The 23,904-nt window shown below is 61.5% G+C and overlaps 2 protein-coding genes across 7 annotated transcripts; both read left to right on the top strand.

Annotated features, from left to right (window-relative positions):
* Window positions 1–2,587: 2,587 nt before the first annotated feature.
* Window positions 2,588–8,372, top strand: ABHD11 (abhydrolase domain containing 11). 6 transcript variants are annotated; one of them, XM_075905068.1, is made up of 6 exons: window positions 2,588–2,755; window positions 4,020–4,155; window positions 4,245–4,418; window positions 4,685–4,783; window positions 4,985–5,166; window positions 5,373–8,372. In XM_075905068.1, the coding sequence occupies exons 1-6, from the start codon at window positions 2,679–2,681 to the stop codon at window positions 5,509–5,511; spliced, it is 807 nt and encodes a 268-aa protein (XP_075761183.1). In that variant the 5' UTR covers window positions 2,588–2,678; the 3' UTR covers window positions 5,512–8,372. The 6 variants fall into 6 exon arrangements, with proteins under 6 accessions (XP_075761183.1, XP_075761182.1, XP_014427362.1 ...); XM_075905067.1 differs by having other exon boundaries at window positions 2,599–2,755; window positions 4,613–4,783; window positions 5,373–6,348; XM_014571876.2 differs by lacking the exon at window positions 2,588–2,755 and adding an exon at window positions 3,184–3,390 and having other exon boundaries at window positions 4,613–4,783; window positions 5,373–6,348.
* Window positions 8,373–10,981: 2,609 nt separating this feature from the next.
* LOC102454294 (caspase-1-like) lies at window positions 10,982–23,567 on the top strand. The gene is made up of 9 exons (XM_075905066.1): window positions 10,982–11,141; window positions 13,052–13,324; window positions 13,944–14,098; window positions 15,901–16,074; window positions 16,353–16,587; window positions 16,674–16,826; window positions 17,673–17,782; window positions 18,682–18,786; window positions 20,076–23,567. Exons 1-8 carry the CDS (start codon window positions 11,135–11,137, stop codon window positions 18,772–18,774), a joined length of 1,200 nt encoding a protein of 399 aa, XP_075761181.1. The 5' UTR covers window positions 10,982–11,134; the 3' UTR covers window positions 18,775–18,786; window positions 20,076–23,567.
* The last annotated feature ends 337 nt before the right edge of the window (window positions 23,568–23,904 follow it).

Here is a 23,904-nt window from a genome sequence, read left to right as displayed (position 1 = left end):
TTGTTCAGTTTGGAAAAGAGATGACTGGAGAATGATGACAGAGGTCTGTAAAATCATACACAGCATGGAACAAAGTGAATAAAAGTGTTATTTACCCTGTCCCAGAACACACAAACCAGATCACCCAATGACTTTAATAGGCAGCAGATTTATAACAAACAAAATGGGAGTTCACACTCGAGTCAATCTGTGGAACTCACTGCCAGGGGATGTCGTGAAGGCCAAAAGCATAACTGGATTAAAAGAATATTTAGGTAAATTCATGGGAGACAGGGCCATCAATGGCTATTACCAATAAGGTCAGGGACACAACACACCCTATATTCTGGATGTCACTAAACCTCTGGGTGCCAGAAACTGTGACTGGACAAGAGGGGATGGATCACAGGAAAACTGCCCCGTTCATTCCCTTGGGGGCACCTAGTATTGCCATGTTTGGAAGCCAGACTACAAGGCTACTGGACCTTCAGTCTGACCCAGTACGGCCATTCTGTTCCTACAAAAAAGTGTTCACATAACGGAGCAGCCAGCGGATGAGGAAGGTTTCCCATGGTAGGCACAAACAGGATTCCCCAGCCCCAGGCTGTGAGCAAGTGGTACTGATTCACCCCATAGGCCTCAGATGAAGGCTGGGGAAGCAGAGGGGTGCAAGGCCTGGGACAACATCTGCCTATTCCCCAAGCATCATCGCCCCTTTCCCCAAGCCCCTGCACTGCAGCAGAAAGGTTTTGTGTTGAGAACAGGAGCAGCCCTGCTTGCTTTGGAGCGAGTTATCCCAGTCTAGGCAACTTAATACTAGAAGTGTGGCCCCAAAGCCTGGCTCTGAGTGCTAGGTGGGAGACAAAACCTCCAAAAGCTGGACAGCTGTTTACAGAGGCGGGCCCAGCCCCAAAGCCCTGCCTCAGAAACCACCCACCCAGCAGATCCTGAGCCATGAGCCCTAGCGATACACTGGGGACCTGGGCAAAGGTCACAGAGCTAGTCTGGAGTGGCCCTGTGCACACAAAGTGCCCAGCCCTGTTCCCTCACAGGGCCTGGGGCCTTGGTCCCCTCCCCGCTCCTGGTTTTATGGCTTGATAGCCTCATAAACCCTGCCAGGCTCCACCTGCTTAGCTTGTTTCTCACTCTGCTCTCCTCAGCAAACCCTTGAAGATGATTAACACAGGCCCAGCCTCAGAGGGCCAGGCGAGATGGTGGGCAGAAAAGGTGGCACAGCACCCAGCCATGCTGGGGGAGCATGGGCAGGAACAATTTCACACAGATCCAAGGCTCCGTGCCACCCACGAGCTGCCAGCAGGAGAGGGGGGGAGACTGGTGGGGCAGCCAGTAACTGGCAGGGCTGGAGAAGGGGGCCCCTGGCCAGGGCAGGGAAGAAGAGGAGGCACCTGCCCAGGGGAGCTGGGGGGCTGTCTCCCCTTCCACACATGCAGGGCAAGGCCGGCCAGCGTGGGGCACCCCCCCACAATTCACAGAGACAGAGACTGGCCCTGCAGGGATGGCCCCTGGGCCCCCACAAAGGGGAGGGGTGGCACCCTGCCCTCAATGCCCTGGGCCTCATGGGGGGAAGTGGGGCGTTGCCCTGGCCCGATCCCTGTGGGGGGGGCACTGTCCTGGCCCTGATCCCTGTGGGGGGGGCGCTGCCCTGGCCCTGATCCCTGGGGGGGGCGGTGCCCTGACCCCGATCCCTGTGGGGGGGGGCGCTGCCCTGGCCCGATCCCTGTGGGGGGGGGCGCTGCCCTGGCCCCGATCCCTATGGGGGGGGCGCTGCCCTGGCCCTGATCCCTGTGGGGGGGGTGCTGCCCTGGTCCGATCCCTGTGGGGGGGGCTGCCCTGGCCCTGATCCCTGTGGGGGGGGGGCGCTGCCCTGGCCCGATCCCTGTGGGGGGGAGGTGCCCTGGCCCCGATCCCTGTGGGGGGGGCGCTGCCCTGGCCCGATCCCTGTGGGGGGGCGCTGCCCTGGCCCCGATCCCTGTGGGGGGGGCGCTGCCCTGGCCCCGATCCCTGTGGGGGGGCGCTGCCCTGGCCCTGATCCCTGGGGAGGGGGCGCTGCCCTGGCCCTGATCCCTGGGGAGGGGGCGCTGCCCTGGCCCCGATCCCTGTGGGGGGGCGCTGCCCTGGCCCCGATCCCTGGGGAGGGGGCGCTGCCCTGGCCCCGATCCCTGTGGGGGGGCGCTGCCCTGGCCCTGATCCCTGGGGAGGGGGCGCTGCCCTGGCCCTGATCCCTGTGGGGGGGCGCTGCCCTGGCCCGATCCCTGTGGGGGGGCGGTTCCCTGGCTCCGATCCCTGTGGGGGGGGGGGGCGCTGCCCTGGCCCGATCCCTGTGGGGGGGGGGGGGGGGCGCTGCCCTGGCCCTGATCCCTGGGGGGGGCGGGGCGCTGCCCTGGCCCAGGCGTTGCCTTGGCAACCGAACAAAGGCGCCTTGTGCGGCCGCGCCCTGGGGCAGCGAAACCCGCTTGGCGTCACGTGATCGATACCGGCGGCTGCGCGCGCCCCCGGCGCTCCAGGGCCTGCCCGACTCCCTGGGGCCAGCGCGCGCCACCTGGCTCGAGCCGCAATCCCAGAGGGTGGGCGTGGCTTGTGGAGCCCCGCCTCGGGATCGCGCTGACTCCGCCCCTACGTGAGGCGGGCCCGCGCAGCCGGTCGGTCACCTTGGTGACCGCGCCCCGCCTGGTCCCAGGATGCTCCGCTGCCTGCGGCGGATCCGACCGCCCTGTGGGCCGCGCGCCGCGTCCGGCTCCAGCGCCGCCCCCCCGGCGTGAGCAGCTCCCGCACGGGGCGGGGGGGCTGGAGGGGGCACCGGGGGCTGGGTTGGGGGGCTGGAGGGGGCACGGGGGCCTGGGTTGGGAGGTTGGAGGGGGCACAAGGGGCTGGGTTGGGAGGTTGGAGGGGGCACAAGGGGCTGGGTTGGGGGGCACGGGGGGCTGGGTTGGGGGGCTGGAGGGGGCACGGGGGGCTGGGTTGGGGGGCTGGAGGGGGCACAAGGGGCTGGGTTGGGGGGCACGGGGGGCTGGGTTGGGGGGCTGGAGGGGGCACAAGGGGCTGGGTTGGGGGGCTGGAGGGGGCACTGGGGGCTGGGTTGGGGGGCTGGAGGGGGCACAGGGCGCTGGGTTGGGGGGCTGGAGGGGGCACTGGGGGCTGGGTTGGGGGGCTGGAGGGGGCACAGGGCGCTGGGTTGGGGGGGCTGGAGGGGGTACGGGGGGCTGGGTTGGGGGGCTCGTGCTTGAGGCAGGGGCTGTCACTCCCTGTCACGGTGGCAGGGCTGCTGGCACAGGCCATGGAGGCAGCGTCAGTCCATCAGCACATCCCTGAGGGTCTCTCCCTCTGCTGGGTGGGGAGCTATGTCCTGGTGTGACACCTTCCTAGCCAGGCTGGGAGACTGTCCTGGTGCAGGTAGCCCAGTGGAGAGGCACTTGGCAGCTCCATTTGCCTAGCAGGCGGGATCTGGGAGATGTGACTGCAGTTGGGGTGTGGAGGTGACTTTTTCTGAGCTGCAACATCTGCTCCACAAGTACAAACCCTGGATATTTGCTCTTAAAAAAAAAATCCATCTAGTCTGTGGGCAGACTGCCAAAAGAGAGGTGCTGTCCTGTGTTCCCTCTAGGCTGCAAGGCAGCCCAGCTTCACAGGTGATTCACGGACCGGCTGCCTTTCGCCTTGCACTGCTGCCTCTGATACAGAGGCAGTAGTGCGGGGTGGAAGCAGCCCATGTCCAGGGGAGATCTGAGCTCATGAGCCTGCCTAGTTCCTAATACACTTTAAATACAGAGCTGCAGCATTGCTAGACCCATTGCAAGCCAGGACTGAGCCAGCCTGCTAAAAAATTTACTGGGGGGGGGGGAGGAGAGAATGCATGTAGTTTATAGCATTAACCTATAAGCTTTTGCTTATTGGTTAATCAGTTAATCAACTACACTATTACATTCCTAGCCATGTCCTGAAAAACTCAGACATATGGTTTGTTCTGGACCTATGTACCTAGTCCAGCCAGTCCAGCTTGGCTCATTGCTCCTGTTTTGCAGGCCTCTGCCCCTCTCCTACATGGTGTTTGATGGGCCTGCGCTGCAGCCCCCTCTCGTCTTCTTGCATGGCCTGCTGGGCAGCAAAGGCAACTTCCGTGCCATTGCCCGGGCCCTGGTGCAGCGGAGTGGCCGCAAGGTGAGTGCGAGGGGCGGAGCCAGGGAAACCAAGGGCCTGAACACTGGGCCCTCTCTGCTCAGCTTCCAGCAGCTCCTCTTCCCTGACAGGTGCTGACAGTGGACGCGCGGAACCATGGCGAGAGCCCACACAGCCCCGTCATGAGCTACGAGGCCATGAGTTTGGACGTGCAGCGCCTCCTGCGCCAGCTGCACCTCCCGAAGTGCGTCTTGGTCGGCCACAGCATGGGTGGCAAAACTGCCATGACACTGGCGCTGCAGCAGGTATGGGCATGTGCAGAGTTTGGGGCAATAACTGCTGCTTGGGGCTGACAGGCCCTTGAGTAGGAGCTTCTCAGAACTAGCCTTTCTTGGAGACATCTCTGTATGCGGAGCCCACTGACGGTTCTTTGCTCTCCTCATGGCCCCGAGTAAGGCTCCTGCGGGCATGGGATCCCTACACTCGCTTGTGTCCTCAGCCAGATCTCGTGGAGCGCTTGGTGTCTGTCGACATTAGTCCCACAGAGAGCGTGACTGTGACGGATTTCCAGGCCTACATCGCTGCCATGAGGAGAGTGAGCATCCCGGCCAGAATCCCCCGCTCCACAGCACGCAGGCTAGCAGAGGATCAGCTGAGTCCAGTTGTCCAGGTAAGGTAGCCCACGAGGAGCCCTCTTCTCCCCTTCCCTCCCCCAGAGTGAGAGCACACCACCCCAGAGCCTGGCAGCCCTAGCCAGAGCTTTTCCATCCTCATGCCCTCAGTCCTGGCCCTGGTGCCTGCCTACAGCTCAGTGGGGCTTTCACTGTGACCAGTACATGAGACCTGCTCTGACAGGTCACTTTCACGGCAGGTGTCAGCAGTAAGGCAGTTCCTGCTCACCAACCTGGTGGAGTCTGAGGGCCGGTACACGTGGCGGGTGAACCTTGAGGCCATTTCCCACCATCTGGCCAAGATCATGGGCTTTCCTGTGTTCCATGCGCCTTACCCAGGACCCACTCTCTTCCTAGCTGGATCTGACTCCCCCTACATCAGGTGACTCTCTGGCTCTGAGACCCACAGCTTGTTCCTTCTCGCTGCTGCTGCGTACGCAGAGCGGTGGAGTGAGCTGCAGGCTCCCCAGCTGGAGGGGGGTGTATATGGAGGGGAAGGGATCCCAGTGTGAGTCCTGAGCTGAGCTTCTTGGATTGGGCATTCCCAGCATGAACCCCTGTTCTCTGGTGCATTTTTTCTTCCTGCAGCTCTGAGGACTACCCAGAGATTGAGCGTCTCTTTCCTGAGGCAGAGATCCAGTATATCCCAGGTGCTGGCCACTGGGTCCATGCAGATAAGTCCCAAGAGTTCATCACTGCTATCTGCAACTTCCTGCTAGTGCCATAGAGCCGCTTCCTGTGCGGGCTGAGAGAGCAGGATTCCCAGGACTGCCTGCTCCTGCACCACATCGTGAAGGACATGGGGGTGCCCCTGTCCATGAGCCAGGCCTTTGGGACAGGAGGCTCGGCACCTGGCCCATGCACTGTAAGACAGGCTAGAGCTGAGAGTGAAGCAGGGCCAGGATCTCTCCCCACCCTATGCAGCTGGAGATGCTTGTCTTGGCAGGCTGGGGCAGAGGCTTCCCCAGGCCACTGTGCCCTTCTGCATGCACCCCCCTGCATGTTAGGGCAGTGTCTTAGGGCTGTTCCTGTTCCCAGCCCCCTTCCCCTCCCAGCCTGTCCCCAGCGGTTTCCAAGCACACACCGGCTCTTCACTGGGCCGTTTCTCAGGATCTCTGAGCTCTAGGGTGGGATCCCAGCGTGTGACTCCAGCCTTGCTGGAGGATCCTACCCACCAGAGACTGGAACCAGAGCTCTGCCTGCTCTTGCACTGCCTGTCTACGTAACTCTGGGACTTTGTACAGTACGGAAAATAAGGCCCACTCAACATGAAGGCATCTGACCCTGCAGACAAGACAAGGAGAGTGGAGCAGCATCGCACCTTGCTGGAAGGAGACTCTTCTTTCCTCACAGCACGAGAACCAGGGAACGTCAATGGCTTTAAAAGTCAAGAAACCCAGCTCAAAGGAAATACCTTGTCACTCTCCCCACTCCCCCAGACTGGCACTCACTGCCACAGCACATCACGAGGGCATGTATCTGCAAAACAGGAAGTTCCAGTCCCATAATGGCTAATGGGAAGAGTTTTGGAAGGGAAATAAAATCCTTCTATTTCAAGGCTTAACAGGCCTCTAACCATTAGGGATTAGGATGAGATCTTTACAGGGATGGGTTATGCCAGAGATGCTACTGTGGGGATACTGCACTTGCCTCGGGAGCATCTGATAATGGATGGCCACTGTTCGACCCAGAGTCTGGGCTAAATGGGCTAGCCTGGCAATTCCCCTTCCTCAAGCTCCTGAAGGCAGTCCAGGTTGGGCTGGGGTGAGCGTGGCTTGGAACAAAGGGTGCACTGATCTTGCTGTTTCCCGGGCTCTGCAGCGATGGGACTTTGGTTCCAAGTTGCTGGAGCGGAACATGCGCCGCACAAGAGCAGCAGATGCCTCCTGAGGATTGATTCTAAACCAGAAGGGGCCATTTTAACGTTTAGTCTGGCTTGCATAGCACTGTCCAGAGAACTTCCCTGCAGATCTGGTAACACATCCAAGACTGCTTTAAAAATTCCTTTGGTACATTGTTCCAGTGGTGAATTCCCCTCACTTTGAGAAATGTGCACCTTCCCTCCCGTCTGAATGTCTCCAGACATTGGCTCTCCTTTTACCTTTCTTTGGTGGGGTACCGCAGATATCTGCAGATCAGATGCAGATATAAATGTTGTGTCTGCACAGGGCTCTAGCTGTATACCACTGCCTCAGTCTTTGTGTCATCTGTAAAGCTTGTGATTGTTTCCAGATCACTGATAAAAATGTTTAGTAGAAGGCCAAGAACAGATTCCTGCGCAGCCCCTCTAGAAACACATCCGCTCCACGACGCGTCTGGTTAGTTACAGTTTGAAATGCCTCAGTTAGCCAGTGTCTAACTCATTTAACGTATGCCATTTTCCTTTCATGTTCTCCTTGATCCATCAGTGCCAGGTGGTACTAAGTCACACCCTGTACACAAGTGTGTTGCATCAACTCTGTCACCTTGATCAACCACACTTGTCATCTGAAGGTAGCTCTCCAGTCCACTTGAGGGGATCTGGGTTCCACAAGCCCCTGTTGCTTGGTGTAGATTATTACCCTTCTTTAACTCTTTTTAGTGATCAAATCCCACAGTAGCTGTTCCAGTTTCTGGCCTGGGATCGACGTCAGGCTGATGAGCTTATAATTACCCAGATTGGCCTGTTTACCCTCGTGAATATCAGCCTGGCAGTGGCTTTCTTCCACCTTCTGGACTTTCTCCAGGGCTTACTGAAGCTCAGGATCCAGTGTGCATCCTCTTGGCTAAAAGCGCAGCCTGACCATTCCTGCCAGGCTTGGAGACTTCCTTAGGGAATGCCCAGCTCCTCGGGGGGGGTCCTGTGTCCCAGTCCAGACTCCTCAAGCCTCCCTTCTCAGCCCCAGGTCAGAGAACAGGCCGGCACAGGAGGAGGGGAAGGTAGAAGCCACCCTTGGTGTCAGTGAGGTGAGTGTGGGGCCAATGCAGCAGAGCTTGCTGGTCTCATGGAGCTCCAGCGGCTTTTCCTTCTCTGCGGTGATGTATTGGCCCCTGCTTATGGGAGTGGAAGAGCTTTAGTGGCCTCAGAGCAGCAGTATCTGCTGTGCAGTCACAGGTGCTTGGTGCAAGCCTGGGAGCTAAGAGGGGAGGGGCTTGCAAGGGGCTGGGAGCAGGCAAGGAGAACTGTGCCTGAGGGACAGCGAGCTCCCAGTGTGACGCTGGGCTCGGGGAATCTTGAGTAGGTGCAGGGAGGTAGCATTAGCTCTGTATGGGGCACTAGGGAAACCAGCTATGGTGTCCGCCCGTCAGAAAAAGTGCTGGCGATTGGAGATGGTTCATAGAAGAGCCCTAGTAACGATCTGGCATCTGGAAAACTGCCTGGAAGGACAGGACTAGGCCATGTCTGCTATGGGGACTAGAGCTGTGCCAGCGTACTCCCATAGTGGAGACACGACCTGCAGTGACGGGCAGGGCTTTTCCATCCCTGTACCGACAGTAGGTAGGCTACAGAAGCCAGCTGCCATCAGCCTTGGTGCATTTACACTTTCAACCTAGGTGTGCTCAGCTTCAGCCAGCGGCTGTGGATTTTCTGCATCTCTGTCATCTTACCTCAAATGCAAACCAGGCCTGAGGAATGTCTGTCTGTCTGTGAGAGCTGGGAGGTGGTCGCGCTTGTACCTGCCCAGCGTGCATCTCCCAATGGAAGGGCTTTGGCTTAGCAAGCAAAGGTATAAGAAGGGCCAGAGGCTGATGCTAGACAAATCTCCCAGGAGAGAAGGGACATGCTTTTCCCGGTGAGGTTAGTTAGTCCTTGGTGCAGAACACTTGGGGGTTCCTTGGCAAAGATCTGCTCCGGCTCCTGCAGAAGTTCGGGTCTCGCTGGGTGGAGCACTGTGTCCTGTTCTACAGGGGCTCAGGTGAGAGGGTTGGTCGGTTCCTTTGCCCATTAAAATGCAACTCCGGCTTTCAGTGGCTTCTGGTGCACTGGCAGTTTACTAGGGCGCTGTGTTCGGAAGTAACGGGGCCTGGGGAGAAACCTGCATGGGCAGGAAACCCGCAAATGAGCTTGACTGGAAGAAATCGGCTACTGCAAGGTGGGGCAGCTGCTTCTGAGGGAGCCTGGTTTTCAGAGGTCACTGCAGCTCCCTTTTGACTTCAGTGTGAGCTCAGCACCTCGGAGTTCAGTCCCCAAAGCGAGCAGCAGCTTCGAGCTGAGCTTGCGGCAGGAGGGAGCGCTGAGTGCCAAAGCCCACTTGAGCCACGGCCCCGTGGATTCAGGGAGCTGGGGAGACTGGTCTGTGCCTGTGGGAAGAGGCAGCGCAGCAGCCTGTGGAGCTTCAGGCAACTGGTAAATCATTTGGGACAAAGAGCCGGTAGGTTGGGCTCTGAGCTGTGATGGGAGCAGGGCTGGTGCCCTCCGAGCTGCTGAGGGAGGGGGTGTTGCCTTGCATGCGTTGGAACTGAATCAACAGCCCTGCATGCTCAGAGCAACTTGGGTGAAAGGCCGGGGCGGGGAGAGGGGGGCTTGGGGTAGGTGAAGTCCCTTTCAGTTGCCCCAAGAGGAAGTTAGGGAGGAACGTCCCTTGGAGTCAGCTGACTTGTCCAGCACACCCCGGAGCTGGGGCAGGAGTGTGTCACTCTTGGGCATGAAGGAGAAGGCAAAGCAGACAAGTAACCGGTGCCCAGAGAATGGCAGGAAACCAGCACGAACGAGTTTCCTTAAAGGAGCCCCAGGCTTTGTTTTCCTTGGCAGCTGTCCCAGCATGGCTTCCCCGGCCAGCCAGCAGGTGACAGTGGTGCTGCCCAGAGCACAGGCAGAGTTAGAGCCTTGCAGCTGCCACGGTTCATTTCACTGTTGCTGGCTTTCCTCCCTCCCCGCCCAGCAAGGGAGCCTGAGCGCCAGCCCCACTGGTACAGAGCTTGCGAGACTGAAATCAGCCTGCCTGGTTCAATCCGTGGGCCTGCCTGCACCACGGTCCAGCTTGTGTTTGCAGCCAGGCAGCCGCGTGTCACTGCCTCCCCCAGACTCCAGGAGCTGGGATGCAAGGGGAACACCGTATCCCACGAAGGGGTTGGCACGTGTCCTCTTGGCCTTCTGCTCCTAGGGCTGGTTGCTGTGGAAGGAAGGGCTGCAGCCTCCCCCGGCACAGCTTCCTGGCACCTGGCTGAGATCCCCTGGGCACCAGGCCTCAGCAGCCATGCTGTTCACCTGGCCCAGCTCCTTAGCCTCTTTGGGGCATGGCCTGTGCCCCTCCCTCAGGGGAGGAAGTGGGAGCCAGAGGATGCTGGACGAGCCTGGTGCCGTTCCCTCTCCCCTCTCTAAATGTGGCTTTGCTTCATGGGGAGGCGTGGCCCTGGTGCTGCAGGTGCACAGGCAAGGAGCTAGCTTGGGGGGGGCAAGGAAGGGACCTGCCCAGAGTGCATCCAGGGCTGGGGAGAGCCCAGTGCCCTTGTCTCAGCATTGTAGCAAGGGAGGGTCGGGCTGGACACAAGGAAAAACGCCCTGCCTGTCGGGGGTGACACGAGTAAATTGCCAGGGGGCTGTGGAATCTCCATCCCTTGGGATATTTAAGAGCAGGCTGGACACACACCTGTAGGGGATGGTCCAGACCAGGGGGCTCCAACCTTTTTAAGCACAAGATCACTCTTTGAATTTAAGTGCAAGCCAGGATCTACCTCAACCCCAAAGACCCTCCCCTGCCTCCTTCCTGCTCCTCCGGCCCCGCTGCTGCTCGTTCCCTTCCCTCTGCATCCTCACTCACTTTTATCAGGCTGGGGGCAGAGGTTTGGGGGGCAGGAGGGATTCAGGACTGGGGCTAGTGTTCAGAATGCAGGCTCCAGCTGGGCACCACTTACCACAGGCGGCTTCTGGGTGCTGCAGGGGGCAAGGGCAGGCTCACCCTACCCTGGCTCTGCACCACTCCCAAAAGCAGCCCTGCCCCCCTCTGCTCTGTGGAGATGGGGTGCAGGGTGGAGGGAGGGGCACCCTGACATCAGCACCCCCCTTCCTCTTCTTCCCGTGCCCTGCACAGCAAGAAAGAGGTTCCGGAGGCGAGGGGCAGCCCCAGGGTACCAAGGCGGAGCAGCGCGGCAGTGAAATGTTGGCACTTGACAGCCTCCCAGACAAACCCCTCAGGATCCCCTGCCACAGGGAGATCCCCTCTGCTGACCGGTGAGACCTGGCCGGTGCTGGGTCCTGCCGGGAGGGCAGGGGCCTGGCCTGGCCGACCCGAGGGCCCTTCCAGTTCTCGTGCTGTAGAGTCCATGGAGCCGGGCTCCTCCCCCCGCTCCAGCCTGGCGGGAAGGGGAAGAGCAGGGGGGGAGGCTTCGCTTTCACTTTCTTGCAGGCCCGGCCGGGCGGGCCCTGAGCGATGGCGGGTGAGTGAGGGGCCCTGCGCAGCCTCTGCAGACGCAGGCTTGAGTTCCTGCGCCTGCCTGGGCTGGGGGGCTGCTGGGCTCTCCCCCATTCTTGCCCTTCCCCCTGCCTGGGGCCAGCCTCCTTCCCACCCCCCATTCCTGCCCACTTAGCCTGCTGCCCCCCATGCGTGGGGCTACCCCCTCGCTGGCCCCCCATTCCTGCCCACTTCCCCTACTGCCCCTTCTGCCTGGGGCTACCCCCCTTGCTTCCCCACCCCCCATTCCTGCCCACTTCCCCTACTGCCCCTTCTGCCTGGGGCTACCCCCCTTGCTTCCCCGCCCCCCATTCCTGCCCACTTCCCCTACTGCCCCCCATGCCTGGGGCTACCCCCTTGCTGGCCCCCCATTCCTGCCCACTTCCCCTACTGCCCCTGCTGCCTGGGGCTACCCCCCTCTCTTTCCTGCCCCCCATTCCTGCCCACTTCCCCTGCTGCCCCCCCATGCCTGGGGCTACCCCCTCGCTTTCCTGCCCCCCATTCCTGCCCACTTCCCCTGTTGCCCCCCATGCTTGGAGCTACCCCCCTCGCTTTCCCGCCCCCCATTCCTGCCCACTTCCCCTGCCTGCTCCCTCATCTGTGGGGCCAGCCCCCTCCCACCCACCCTTGCTGGCTAACACCTTTCCCCCCAACTCCATGTGGCCAGTCCCCGGGTCCTGCCCACACATCCTGCCCGGAACCAGCCCCCCTCCCATTCTGTCCAGCCCCCCCCTTTCCCCCGCCTGCTCCCTGGCAGAGAGGCGTCTTCCAATGGCCTAGTGCTGGCTGCACAGGGCGTGGGGCATGGCCAGCACTACGGACGTCAGTGGCTATAACTGCATGGCTGGCTTGTGAAAAATCCACACCCCATGCAAAGTAATGATGCCTACTCCCCCCCCACTGCCCGTGAGAGCCGGTCCCGGCCTCCCCCCGCCCCATGGCCAGCGCTGGGCCCGTGAGAGCCGGTCCCGGCCTCCCCCCGCCCCATGGCCAGCGCTGGGCCCGTGAGAGCCGGTCCCGGCCTCCCCCCGCCCCATGGCCAGCGCTGGGCCCGTGAGAGCTGGTCCCGGCCTCCCCCCGCCCCATGGCCAGCGCTGGGCCCGTGAGAGCCGGTCCTGGTGGGAGGGGTCTGTTAGGTGGGGTCCAGCTGCACAGGTGTGGCAGTGAGGCGGGTTCAGTCCTCTGGCTCTCGCCGTGTGCGGGGTGCAGGAGCGTGGCAGAGCCTGGCCAGCTCCCTGCCCCCCCGGCAGGCAGCAGAGGGAGCAGTGTCCCTGCTGCGAAGGAGCAGACAGGCCCTGGCCGTGTGCAGGCCTCACGGTGCCTGGAGCATGTCGCCGGGCTGCGTCTGGGGCTTCGCTGGTGCATCGGCCGCGCACCCTGCCCCTTGCCCTGCACAGCCACAGCCCTCCCGCTCCAGAGCTGGCTTCCTGACGCGCTGCCATGGGCGGCCGCTTCTCTCATCGCCGCTCCCTGGCTCCCCAGGGCGTTTAGCTGCTTCGTTCCCTGACGGGAAATGGCTGTTACCACCCCAGCTGCTGAGGGTGAGCTCCACGGCGCACGACACGGCCGCTCCCACCGCTGCCCCGGGAGGTCTGGAACAGTCCTTCCCGGCTGAGCAGTGAGCAGCAGATCCCACTGCAGGCTCAGTGGTGCCCGACTTTCGTCAGGCTGGGAACCGGCAGGGCCGTGCGGCTGCAGGAGAGTGTCCCGGGCCAGCCCCGTGCGGGGGTGCGTGGGGCTGTGTGGGAAGGGGGGTACGTGGAGGGCTGTGCAGTGGGCGTGGCTGTCCTCAGCTGGGCGCTCGTGGAGCCCCCGTGTGAAGCAGCTGCCCAGTGGCCGGGTGCAAATGCCTCGTGGGCTGGCAGGGCCCAGGGGCTCACGAGGCTGCTCTCGCAGATCGGCAGCTCGGCAGCGTGCGGACCAGGTTCGTGGAGAGCGTGAGCAAAGCCGTGATCAACTCCCTCCTGGACGACCTGCTGGAGAAGCAGGTGCTGAACGAGGAGGAGGTGGAGGAGGTGAGAGAAAGCCACAGCAAGAAGAGTGACCAAGCCAGGTGTCTGATCGATGGGGTGAGGAAAAAGGGAGCCAGAGCCAGCGAGATCTTCATCCGGTGCCTCTGCTGCAGAGACGTGCACCTGGCCAGTGACCTGGGGCTGGCAGCCCCCTCGGGTGAGTGGGCCACAAGGGTTGGTTCTTGGCTCTCGTGGGGCAGTGCACATGGGACACCTCACGTGGGCCCTGGCCTTTGGGAGCCCCACCGCAGGCAGGGCTCTCCCCCTCCAGGCGTCCGACTTGCATGGGCTGCTCCCGGGCCATGTTCCCCACTCGCTGCAGAATGGCAGAGCCGTTCTCTCTGCAAAGGCAGGCACTGTCTGCACTGGGTTCCCAGCAGGGAGCCAGAGAGAGCCCCCTCCTGCCCCTGGGCATCAGCAAAGGACGAGCAGCGAGGTGCGGCACGGCCCCACCAGCGTCCTGCAGGGAGCTCTCCCCTTGGAGCAGGGCCAGGCAGCAGCTGAGCCAGGCCCCAGATGCTGCCCCCTGGGGTACCCCGGCGCCGTCCCGGGACCCCGTGCTCCCAGACGGACATGGCAGCCGGGGGCAGGGCACGGTGTTGGCTCCACAGACCGGGGGATCCTCCCCACAGCGGACAGCCTGGCCCTGCCTATCTCAGCCCCCAGCAGGCAGCCCCGCCCTGCTGCTTCCTCTCTCCGGGACGCCGGCTGTTCTGCGTTTCTCCCTGGGCCGCTCCGGGGGATTCAGCTCCCGGCTGCTAACTGCCTCCTCTCAGCTACCGCAGGGGTTCCAGTGCCACAGCCAGGGCCGGCCCCCCAGGAGAACGAGCCAGGGTCCACCGCAGAAACCCAGCCAGCGCCATGCGAGGGCTGGATCCGGCCCTGCCCCCCGGAGGACGTCCAGCGGATCCAGAGGGAGGAAGCAAAGGAGGTGGGCTGGCCTGCTCCCGGGGGGCTTCCCCTGCCGGGTGTGTGCGGGGAGAGCCCAGAGCTCCAGCACGGCCTGCTCAGATTGTACCCCCAGCACCGCAGTGACCGTGCGCAGCAGAGCGCCTTGCACGACACCCTCCCTGACCCCCCCCAGAGCCCTACGCCGTGCGCAGCAGAGCGCCTTGCACGACACCCTCCCTGACCCCCCCCAGAGCCCTACGCCGTGCGCAGCAGAGCGCCTTGCACGACACCCTCCCTGACCCCCCCCAGAGCCCTACGCCGTGCGCAGCAGAGCGCCTTGCACGACACCCTCCCTGACCCCCCCCAGAGCCCTACGCCGTGCGCAGCAGAGCGCCTTGCACGACACCCCCCCTGAACCCCCAGAGCCCTACGCCATGCGCAGCAGAGCGCCTTGCACGACACCCTCCCTGACCCCCCCAGAGCCCTACGCCGTGCACAGCAGAGCGCCTTGCACGACACCCTCCCTGACCCCCCCAGAGCCCTACGCCGTGCGCAGCAGAGCGCCTTGCACGACACCTCCCTGACCCCCCCAGAGCCCTACGCCGTGCACAGCAGAGCGCCTTGCACGACACCCTCCCTGACCCCCCCAGAGCCCTACGCCGTGCACAGCAGAGCGCCTTGCACGACACCCTCCCTGACCCCCCCAGAGCCCTACGCCGTGCACAGCAGAGCGCCTTGCACGACACCCTCCCTGATCCCCCCAGGGCCCTACGCCGTGCGCAGCAGAGCGCCTTGCACGACACCCTCCCTGACCACCCCCAGAGCCCTACGCCGTGCGCAGCAGAGCGCCTTGCACGACACCCTCCCTGATCCCCCCAGGGCCCTACGCCGTGCGCAGCAGAGCGCCTTGCACGACACCCTCCCTGACTCCCCCAGAGCCCTACGCCGTGCGCAGCAGAGCGCCTTGCACAAAATGCGCCCCCTGTCCCCCGTCTCCCCCCCCTCGGGCCCTACTCCTTTGTGCGGGTGGAACCAGAGATGCGGCTGGTCTCAGCAATGTGACCATGTTGGATTTTGGCTGCACGGAGGCTCTGCTTGCTGCCTCTTCCTGCCAGCTACCTCGAAGCACTGGCAGCAGCATGATGCCCCGGGGTTGCTGTCCCTGATGCCAGAGCAGCTGCGGAGTGTCGGGCAGGAAGATGGTTCTGAGCCCTTCCTACACCACCTGAGTCGCCAGGAGGAAGCTGCGCTTGTGTGTGACTTGTGAGGGCGCTGCAGGGGCTGTGTGGCGCCCAGCCCCGTGCGACGCAGGCAGGCTGGTTTCGTACACACGGCCCACGAGCGGCCTCATGCGCCAGTGGCCCCTAAAAACACAGGAGCTCCGGGGGGCAGGCAGCGCTTCCTGGGGTTCTCGGCAGCCTCTGCCCAGTCAGGCCCCGGACGCCGCCAGACGCTTGCGTGGCAGTAACGCTTCCTGACGTGAGCTCCACCTCGCTGCGCAGACACGGAGACCCGGCTGGAGCCCAGCTCGCCCGCTCGGCCAGGGCCCGGCTGTAGTGGCCCTAGTGTGGACAGACTCGGACGGCGACTGGGGCCAGGATGACTCAGACCCTCTCCCCTCAACAACAGCCCCCTGCGAGGGTACTGGTGGGGCCCTTCTTCCTCCGCAGAGACCCCACTGCCTCCGGAGGGGCGGGAAGCGGAAGGGGGTTCCTTGGTCGTTCGAGACATGGCCTCTAACCTAGAGATGTGGGCACCGAACGGCTCTGTCCTGCCACGTGCTCTAGCCCGCAAAGTGAGGGCTGCACCGCGGCCGGCCCAGTGAGTTTCCCTTTCTTACAGATCTATCCCATCCGGGACAAGGCGACACGAACCCGCCTGGCCCTCATCATCTGTAACGTAGAGTTCGAGCATCTCCCCAGGCGGGGCGGGGCCGACGTGGACGTGAGTGGGATGCAGAGGCTTCTAGAGGGGCTGGGCTACAAGGTGGAAACCTACTGCAACTTACCCGCCCAGGTACAGGATCTCCCCACGCCGCCAGGGACTGGCCCCGGCCCCTGGGGAAGCTGCTGCCACCTTGGCTTGGTTCATTCCTGGCTCAGTTCCCCCTTGGCAGGGCCTTGGGGGTGGGGTCCTCCTGGGAGCTGGCAGGAGGGACGGGAACACTGTCTCCAGGGAAACCCTCCGGCCACGCGGGCGCTAGCTGCTGCGCCCCCAGTCCCACTCCAGTGGGGCCCCCGGACTAGCATCTTTCTGGCTGTTCTCTGACCCTGCTGTCCCCGTGTCGCGCTCAGGACATGCTGGCAACGCTGAAGCAGTTTGCTGCTCGGGACGAGCACCAGACCTCGGACAGCACCTTCCTGGTGCTCATGTCCCATGGCGTCCGGGCAGGGCTGTGCGGGACGAAGAGCCACGGCGGGGCCACGGACATCCTTCCCGTCGACACCATCTACAGCACCTTCAACAACAAGAGCTGCCAGGCCCTGCTGGGCAAGCCCAAAGTGATCATCATCCAGGCCTGCCGGGGGGGTGAGCTCTGGGCCAGGCGGGTGGAAGGGCTCGCGGGAAAGGGCACCGGGGGCTGCCTGGTGTGTAACTGGTGCCCGTGTTCCCAGAGAGCCAGGGACACGTGTGGGTGAGCGACTCCGCAGAGCTCCCTGGAGATGGTGCCAGCCCTGCGCCATGGCCCACCGAAGAGCTGGAAGATGATGCCACCCACCAAATCCACGTGGAGAGCGATTTCATCTGCTTCCACTCCACAACGCCAGGTACCTGCTGCCAGGGCGCAGGCTGGGGCTGGGGCTCTGCTGGGACGTGCACCCTGAACACCCCGGTCTCCCCGGGGTCCCTCCCAGCCCCCCGGCCTCCTCCTGGCCAGCCCTCGGGGCCTCGTCCTCCCAGCCACTCGCTGGGCTTGGAGGCACTGTCCTCCCCTCCCCACATCAGAGCCTGTGTGGGGGGCTGCCCTGTGCCCTGCTCAGGGGTTCCCAGGGCTCTGCCCTTGGCCCCTTTCCCCTTGCTCCCCGGACCAGCTCGCAAGACTCCGCTCCCCTTTCTGCCCGGTGGCTCTCAGCTCTCGCCCGGCTCTGTCCTGTCACCCTGCGCACGGCTCAACCCAGAGCCCTTCCCCTTCACCGTGGTCGACAGCCTGTGGGGCTGTGGGCCTGTTTCCGACCCCGCCCTCTCCCTCAGCATCGCCAAGATCCTTCTTTGCCTTTCAATCCCTCCTGCAGCTCCCACGGCAGCCCCCCAACAGCTGCCCCAGCCTCCTCTGGCCACCCGGCTCCTCCCTTTGCCTCTAGCCCGCCCAGAACCCAGGGACAGAGCCGCCTTCCTGGTCCGTCCGCCCCATTGCATCCCGCCCCGGCTCCCTGTCTGCCGTCCCATCACCTTCCTCTGCCCCAGCTCCCGGGGGCGGGGGGTGCTGCCGAGTGGGTCTGTGCAGTGGGGGCAGGGACTGGTGAGGCTGCTGCAGAACCCCTCAGCTTTGCCCTCCTCTCTGCTTCACTTCTGCCTTGGTGAGAGCCCTTCCCCCCACCTCTGGGGCCTGTCTCAGCCGCGAGGAACAGGGCCACCCTGCTCCATGGGACATAACAGCCTTTTGCTCCCCACAGACACCGTGTCCTGGAGAAGTCCGAAAACTGGCTCCGTCTTCATCAAATGCCTGATAGAGCAGCTCCAAACCAACGCCTGGCGCTTCCCCTTGGAGGAGATCTTCCGAAAGGTGGGGCTTCGGGGGCTGCCCTTCCGGCTGGGGCCTGGGAACGCGACCCCCGCTGCTGCCCCAGACCCAGGCTGCTCGCCTTCCCCCCGGGCGTCTGGAGGGCTCTGGACGTGCGCCAGGGCTGCCTGAGGGGGGCCCAGCGCTTGTCCCCGGGGGATTGGCCCCACACAAGACAGGGCACATTGGAAGCACCTGCCCCTGGTTGTGAGCTAGGCACCAGGCTCCCTGTGCCCTGCCTCAGGAGATGGGGGGCCAAAGGATGGGCCCCCCCAAAAGCCCACACAGTTAGGGGGGCCATCTAAGTGAGGTGATGGGAAATGCCACTGGAGGGGTGCTAAGCCCCATCCTGCGCAGAGTTTGGCCCCTGGCCCCACGGGGGGGCCTGCCTCAGGCGGGGGGCTGCTCCAGCCCCACAGTGGGGGGGCCTGCCTCAGGCGGAGGGCTCCTCCAGCCCCATGGGGGGGGCCTGCCTCAGGCAGGGGGCTGCTCCGGCCCAGCAGCAGGGGCAGGTGTTCGTGTCCCAGTGGCGGGCAGACGGGCCTCCCAGGCCGGATCTGGCTCGTGGGGAGAGGAGCCGGCAGTGGAATGCGCCCGTAACCGTGAGTCGCTGTGTGCTGCAAAGGCAGGACAAAGCAGAATCAAGTGCAATGTATTCATCTTATTTTGGGGTCATGCCCGATTCCAGTCCTGTGGCCCACGGAGATGACAGAGGCCACTCACCAGCCAGGGTTGCCCGTGGCTGAGGTAAAGGTGCGGCCTGGCTATGATCATTGCCACGGGGAAACCTGCCCTGGTGCTGCCTACTCTCTCCTTTGCTCTTCAAGGCCCCTGCTTGTTTGGTGGTCAAAGTGCTGCCAAGCCCAGGGACTGGGACTGATCTCCCCTTCCTCCCTGCTCAGGTCCAGCTCTCCTTTCAAAATTTTCCTCGTCAGATGCCCACAAAAGAGAGAACTACCATGCTGAAAAAGTTCTACCTGTTCCCCGGCCATTAGGACAAGCCCACGGTACGTATCTTGTTCTGGAGTCTCAACAGACACTGCCACTAGGGCCAGGAACTGCACGTTTGCGTAAGGGACGGGGCTCTCGGTCCAGACGGGGCCTGGAAGTCGCCTTCCGTTCTCAGGCCCAGCCTGCCAAAGATCTGGCAGAGTTAGATTCCACTTCAAGGCAGCTTCTCCGCTTGTGTTATTAGGGCTCAAGGCAGCTAGGTCTGAACCGAACTAAACTCGTCTCCCCGTGGACGGTGGCTGTTCGAAGGGAAAGGCCTGGACAGGCAATTTCTAGCAGCCAGAACCAGGAGCAGCTCTGTGCTGGAAGCAAAGCACGACACTGGCACCGAAAGGCCTGTTAGTTCCAGGGAGGCACCAGGGAGCCACAGGTCACTAGCGAAGCACAATTCTGCCCTGAGACTTGCACCTCTCCAGGAAGGAAGAGCAGAGGGAAACTCGGCATCTGGGGAGTGTCATTTCAGTCCCTCATGCAGCAATGCAATTCACTTTACACAGCTCGGTAACCCGCTCCAGAGCCCTGGGACGCTGAGCAGGAACCGGTGGGGGGAGGATCATCTCAAACAATAGCTTTGCTGAGACGAGACCAGGAAGCGGGTGCAGAATGTCTGTGTATAATCCACTGGGAGATTTTACACTCAGCTGTGATGATCTTGCCCTGGGCTGGCTGGGACGCTCCTGGGGATGGGAGGCTGGTGGGAGGGTCAGGAAGGAAAGCAAGCGATCAGAGCAGTGAGCTGTGGGAAGAACTCTGCTTTTAGCTGCTGTAATGGCGGGGAGCAGGTGGAGGTGACACGGATTGGAAGGAGCTGGGCCCACGGCCGATCCCAGGCTTGGCAAGAAATAACAGTTGAGATTCATGGTGGAGAAATGTAGAAAATTCCTTTGGTGACAAACCACCTGAAGCCGACCCTCCCCAAGAAGTGGGGCTGCTGAGTGGGAGCTTGGGCCGCTGGTGGACACGGGTTGTGGGGCAGCGAGCCAGCGAGTTGCATTAAACTCAGACCGCAAACGACAGAGCAGGGAAGCTGGCTCTCCATCCCGGGGGGGTATTCCTGGCACGGCCTGTTCTGGGCACAGCATCACCAGCACGGCACTGACTGATTAGAGAGGTTCCCAGAAGAGCCCAGACTGCTCATTGCAGGGGAAGGCACCCAGTGCTCCCCGGTGTAGACTCTTCCCACCTCCTCCCCTCAGCCAGTCCTCTTAACCCCACCCCCAGCCCTCTGATCCTGGAGACCAGAGGCAATGGCCCCTTAATTGTCACTCTTCTCTCTCCTCTCCAGATATGGCAGAGCATTTCCTGGGGGCCCAGCCTCAGTCAGCAGCTCTCCTCCTGCCTGCGTCTTCCACCTGTAGCTTTCCTCTGAACAAGTACCTTCAACTTCTCAGCAGCCCCTTCCCTGGGGCGGTGCCGCCCGCTCGTGCCGGGGCTCCTGCGGCCGCCCAAAGGACTGTCTGAAATGCGGAGTCGCAGCCTGGCAGACGCTGCAGAGCAGGCAGCCCCCCGGCTGCAGCACAAAGCCGATTGTTTCTCAGAGCTCTGCACCGGCAGCCCCCCAGCACTGAACTGGCTCTTCCAGCAAGAGACACCCGCAGCCCCACGGCTGTCAAGACCCGATAGCATTGGCCTCCCAGAGATCAGGGTGCACTCTGATCATTCCCTCCGAGTCCCCGGGTGGGCCGGTCAGTGAGTCTCTGCAGCCAGGGCTGGCCCGAGCCATTTTGGTGCCCTGGGCACCAGGCGGGTGGCGCCACCCCCGAGGCACACGGCCCCACCTCTGGGTGCACAGCGCATGCGCGGGCCTGCCCCCAGGGTGCGTGGGCGGACGCACGGCGCATGCGCTGCCCAGTCAGCCCGGCCACTGCCGATGGTGCGCAGCCCGGGGCCGTCCGGTGCGGGCTGCCTGACCGTGCAGGGGCCTGTGCCCGCGGGGAAAGGGGTGCTGCTGGCCAGTGCTGCGGGGGTTAACCCGACCGGTGCCCCCCCGTAGGTTAGCGCCCAGCTAGCCCATCCCTTAGTCCGGCCCTGACTGCAGCGTCCGCCTTGGTAAATAACGAGTCTGCCAGGCGGGTTTTCAGAGGGAAGAGCCCCGGCTTTTGTCCCCTGCCCTCTGCATGCAAAGCCTCTGGCCTGGGCTTTCCCTGGCTGGCTGCCCCAGCTGAGGGTGGGTTCACAGGTGGTGCTGCTTTCACTGGGCCTGGAGCCTGTCCACTTTGGTCTGACTGATGGCAAAGGTCCACCCAGCCCGGTGTGTGGTCTGCAGACAGGGGCAGTGCCAGGTGCCCTAGAGGGAGTGAACAGAACAGGGAATCACCAAGTGATCCCTCCCCATCACACATTCCCAGCCCCTGACAGACAGAGGCCAGGGACCCCTCCCTGCCCAGCCTGGCTAATACGCACTGATGGACCTGCCCTCCATGAACGTATCTAGTACCTCATGAGGATGCAGGCTGACTGGCCACCACCTTCCCACAACTCCCCAGTGCCCTGTCCCATACGTGCAGAGTCGTACAGCAGCCCAAAGAGCCCCGGGCTACGCACCACTCACGCTACGGCCCACAGGGGAGCGCCGTGTCTTGGGCAGGGCTTTGCAGGGCAGCTGCTCACAGCCAGGCTAGACTGACCCACTGCTCAGATCTGGGTGCTAACGGGCAAACTCTGGGAAAACTCATCTGCTGAACTCTGAGGGCAGCCAGCAGCTGGCTCCTGATACCATCTGGGATTCAGCCCCCCCGGAATGGGAGGGACCATGTGAACTGAACTCACTGTAAGAACAGCCACACTGACCTCACTGAGTCATCCCCATTCGATGGCAGCCAGGCTGGCCCCTGCGATTTCCCATCCTCACTGGCTGTTCCTTACTCAGGGATAATTCTCCATAACCCCGGGGCACACTCTGCCCAGGGTGGACTCCAGTGCCCAGACTGCAAGTGGCCCATGAAATTTGGCATAATGCCTAACCCTCCTTGCAGGAGGAGTACCGGTCGTTTGAATTAGGAGCTTTAATTCAAACTACCTAGTCCTGCCTCGTGTAGCCGTGGGCAGGTAGTTCGAACTACGGGGCATTTTAAAATGGTGGCGCCCGGGAACATGCAAATGAAGCCCGGGATATTTAAATCCTGGGCTTCATTTGCAAGTTTGAATGCTGACATTAGCCACCCTAGTTCGAACGAGGGTGGCAGTGTAGACATACCCTGAGCTACTTCTATGGCTGGGGCAAGGGAGTAAGAGCACGTCTATGCTTACCAGAAGATAGACGCTCCGGAGGCAGATCTTAGTTTGGAAAAAAGAAGATTAAGGGGGGACATGATAGCGGTTTTCAAATATCTAAAAGGGTGTCACAAGGAGGAAGGCGAAAATTTGTTCCTCTTGGTTTCTGAGGACATGACAAGGAGTAATGGGCTTAAAGTGCAGCAGGGGAGGTTTAGATTGGACATTAGGAAAAAATTCCTAACTGTCAGGGTGGTCAAATATTGGAATAAATTGCCAAGGGAGGTGGTGGAATCTCCCTCTCTGGAGATATTTAAGAACAGGTTAGATAGACATCTGTCAGGGATGGTGTAGACGGAGCTTGATCCTGCCTTGAGGGCGGGGGGCTGGACTCGATGACCTCTTGAGGTCCCTTCCAGTCCTATTATTCTATGATTCTGACATTTGATTGGCGGGAGTAGTATGGACTCCTAAATTGAATGCTGAGGGCAGCTCCTGCTGGCATCCAGTACTCCTCCTTTTGCAAGGGAGTAAGGGAAGCTGAAGGGAGCGTTTGCTCCCATCTGCCTCCCACGCTGTGTACGCGACCAAGGCTTGGCTTAAGGTAAGCCAACCCCAGCTACGTATTTTGCATAGCTGGAGTTGCGCACCTTAAGTCAACCTTCTTGGTCTAGTGTAGACTTGGCCTAAGTGACTCCTGGGACCAGAGCTATCCTTACCCTGCTATTGCGCTGTTCTCTAGGCATTCTCTCTCTCTGATTTCCATTTCTCATCTTCTGTGGTTATGTCAGAGCTGGATTTACCGTGTCCTTGTAAAGCAATGAGTGTAGAAAGGGAGTGGCAGTTTGTGTGGCTTTTGGAGACAATAGGGCCATTTTAAACAGTTGTTTTCTGGGCTTGTGAACACCTCTTCACCTGGACTGTTTCTGGCCGTTTGTGCCCTCATTTCCAGAGATGCCAAGAAGCAGCAATTACGAACTCCAACTCGTAATTTCATAAACTCCATGGAAACAGGGACTATTGGGATCTTCTAGTGTGTCCTCCTGTAAAGCACAGATCAGAGACCTGCCCTAACACAATTCCTAGAGCAGAGTTTTGAGAAAAACAACCAGTCTTGGCTGAAAAATGGTCAGTGATGAAAAATCCACCTGGACTCCTGATAAGTAAGTTGATCCAAGTTCAGCTGTGGGGACTCAGCCCTCCTAGAAATCAAGCCCTTGATGCCTACCATCCTGGTCTGATTGTATTCCCAAAACGGAACTAGGACAACCATGAGGCTCCATGTGGAATATTTTTACTTGAAAGGCCATTCCCTCAGGGACAACGATATGGTACAAGGACAGCCTCCTCTGCAATGCAGGCTCCGGAGCAGCCCCCACTTGGTGCTATGGCAGTAATAGCCCTGAACTGGCAGGTAAATCCCCACCTCTCTTAACCCACTTCTGCTGCAGCACCTGAACGGTGATCACAGTCCATCATTTCTGCCCGCCAGGGGCTGCAGCAAGGAACACTAGACATTGACTAACCAAATTAAATTCAGTGCCTGCTAAATCAACGGCATAAAGTGTGAACTGTTTATTTTCATCCTTCTTCCCCCCCCTCCTCCGACGTCTCACCAGTCTAGCAAAGCCTGACCAGCATTATCAATGATTTCCCCAACAACTTGAGCTGTTTCTTATGATGATACTTTAATTTTCCTAACTTGCAAAGCAAACAAACAGTGATTGATACTGAACAGGAGGGAGAAAGTCCCTCCTCACAGTGAGCTGCATTAGCTGTGGAATGACGCTGCCAACTCAGTGGGTGTGTCTAGACGACATGGCTCCGTCAATGGCATAAGGGATCTGACGACAAAGGGAGCTGGGGGTCGGCTGATCCCCGTCTAGACTACCGCGCTGTGC

Source organism: Pelodiscus sinensis, chromosome 21 (genome assembly GCF_049634645.1).
Source record: "Pelodiscus sinensis isolate JC-2024 chromosome 21, ASM4963464v1, whole genome shotgun sequence".
NCBI classification, from domain to species: domain Eukaryota; kingdom Metazoa; phylum Chordata; order Testudines; family Trionychidae; genus Pelodiscus; species Pelodiscus sinensis.
This window is presented reverse-complemented; position numbering and strand designations above follow the sequence as displayed.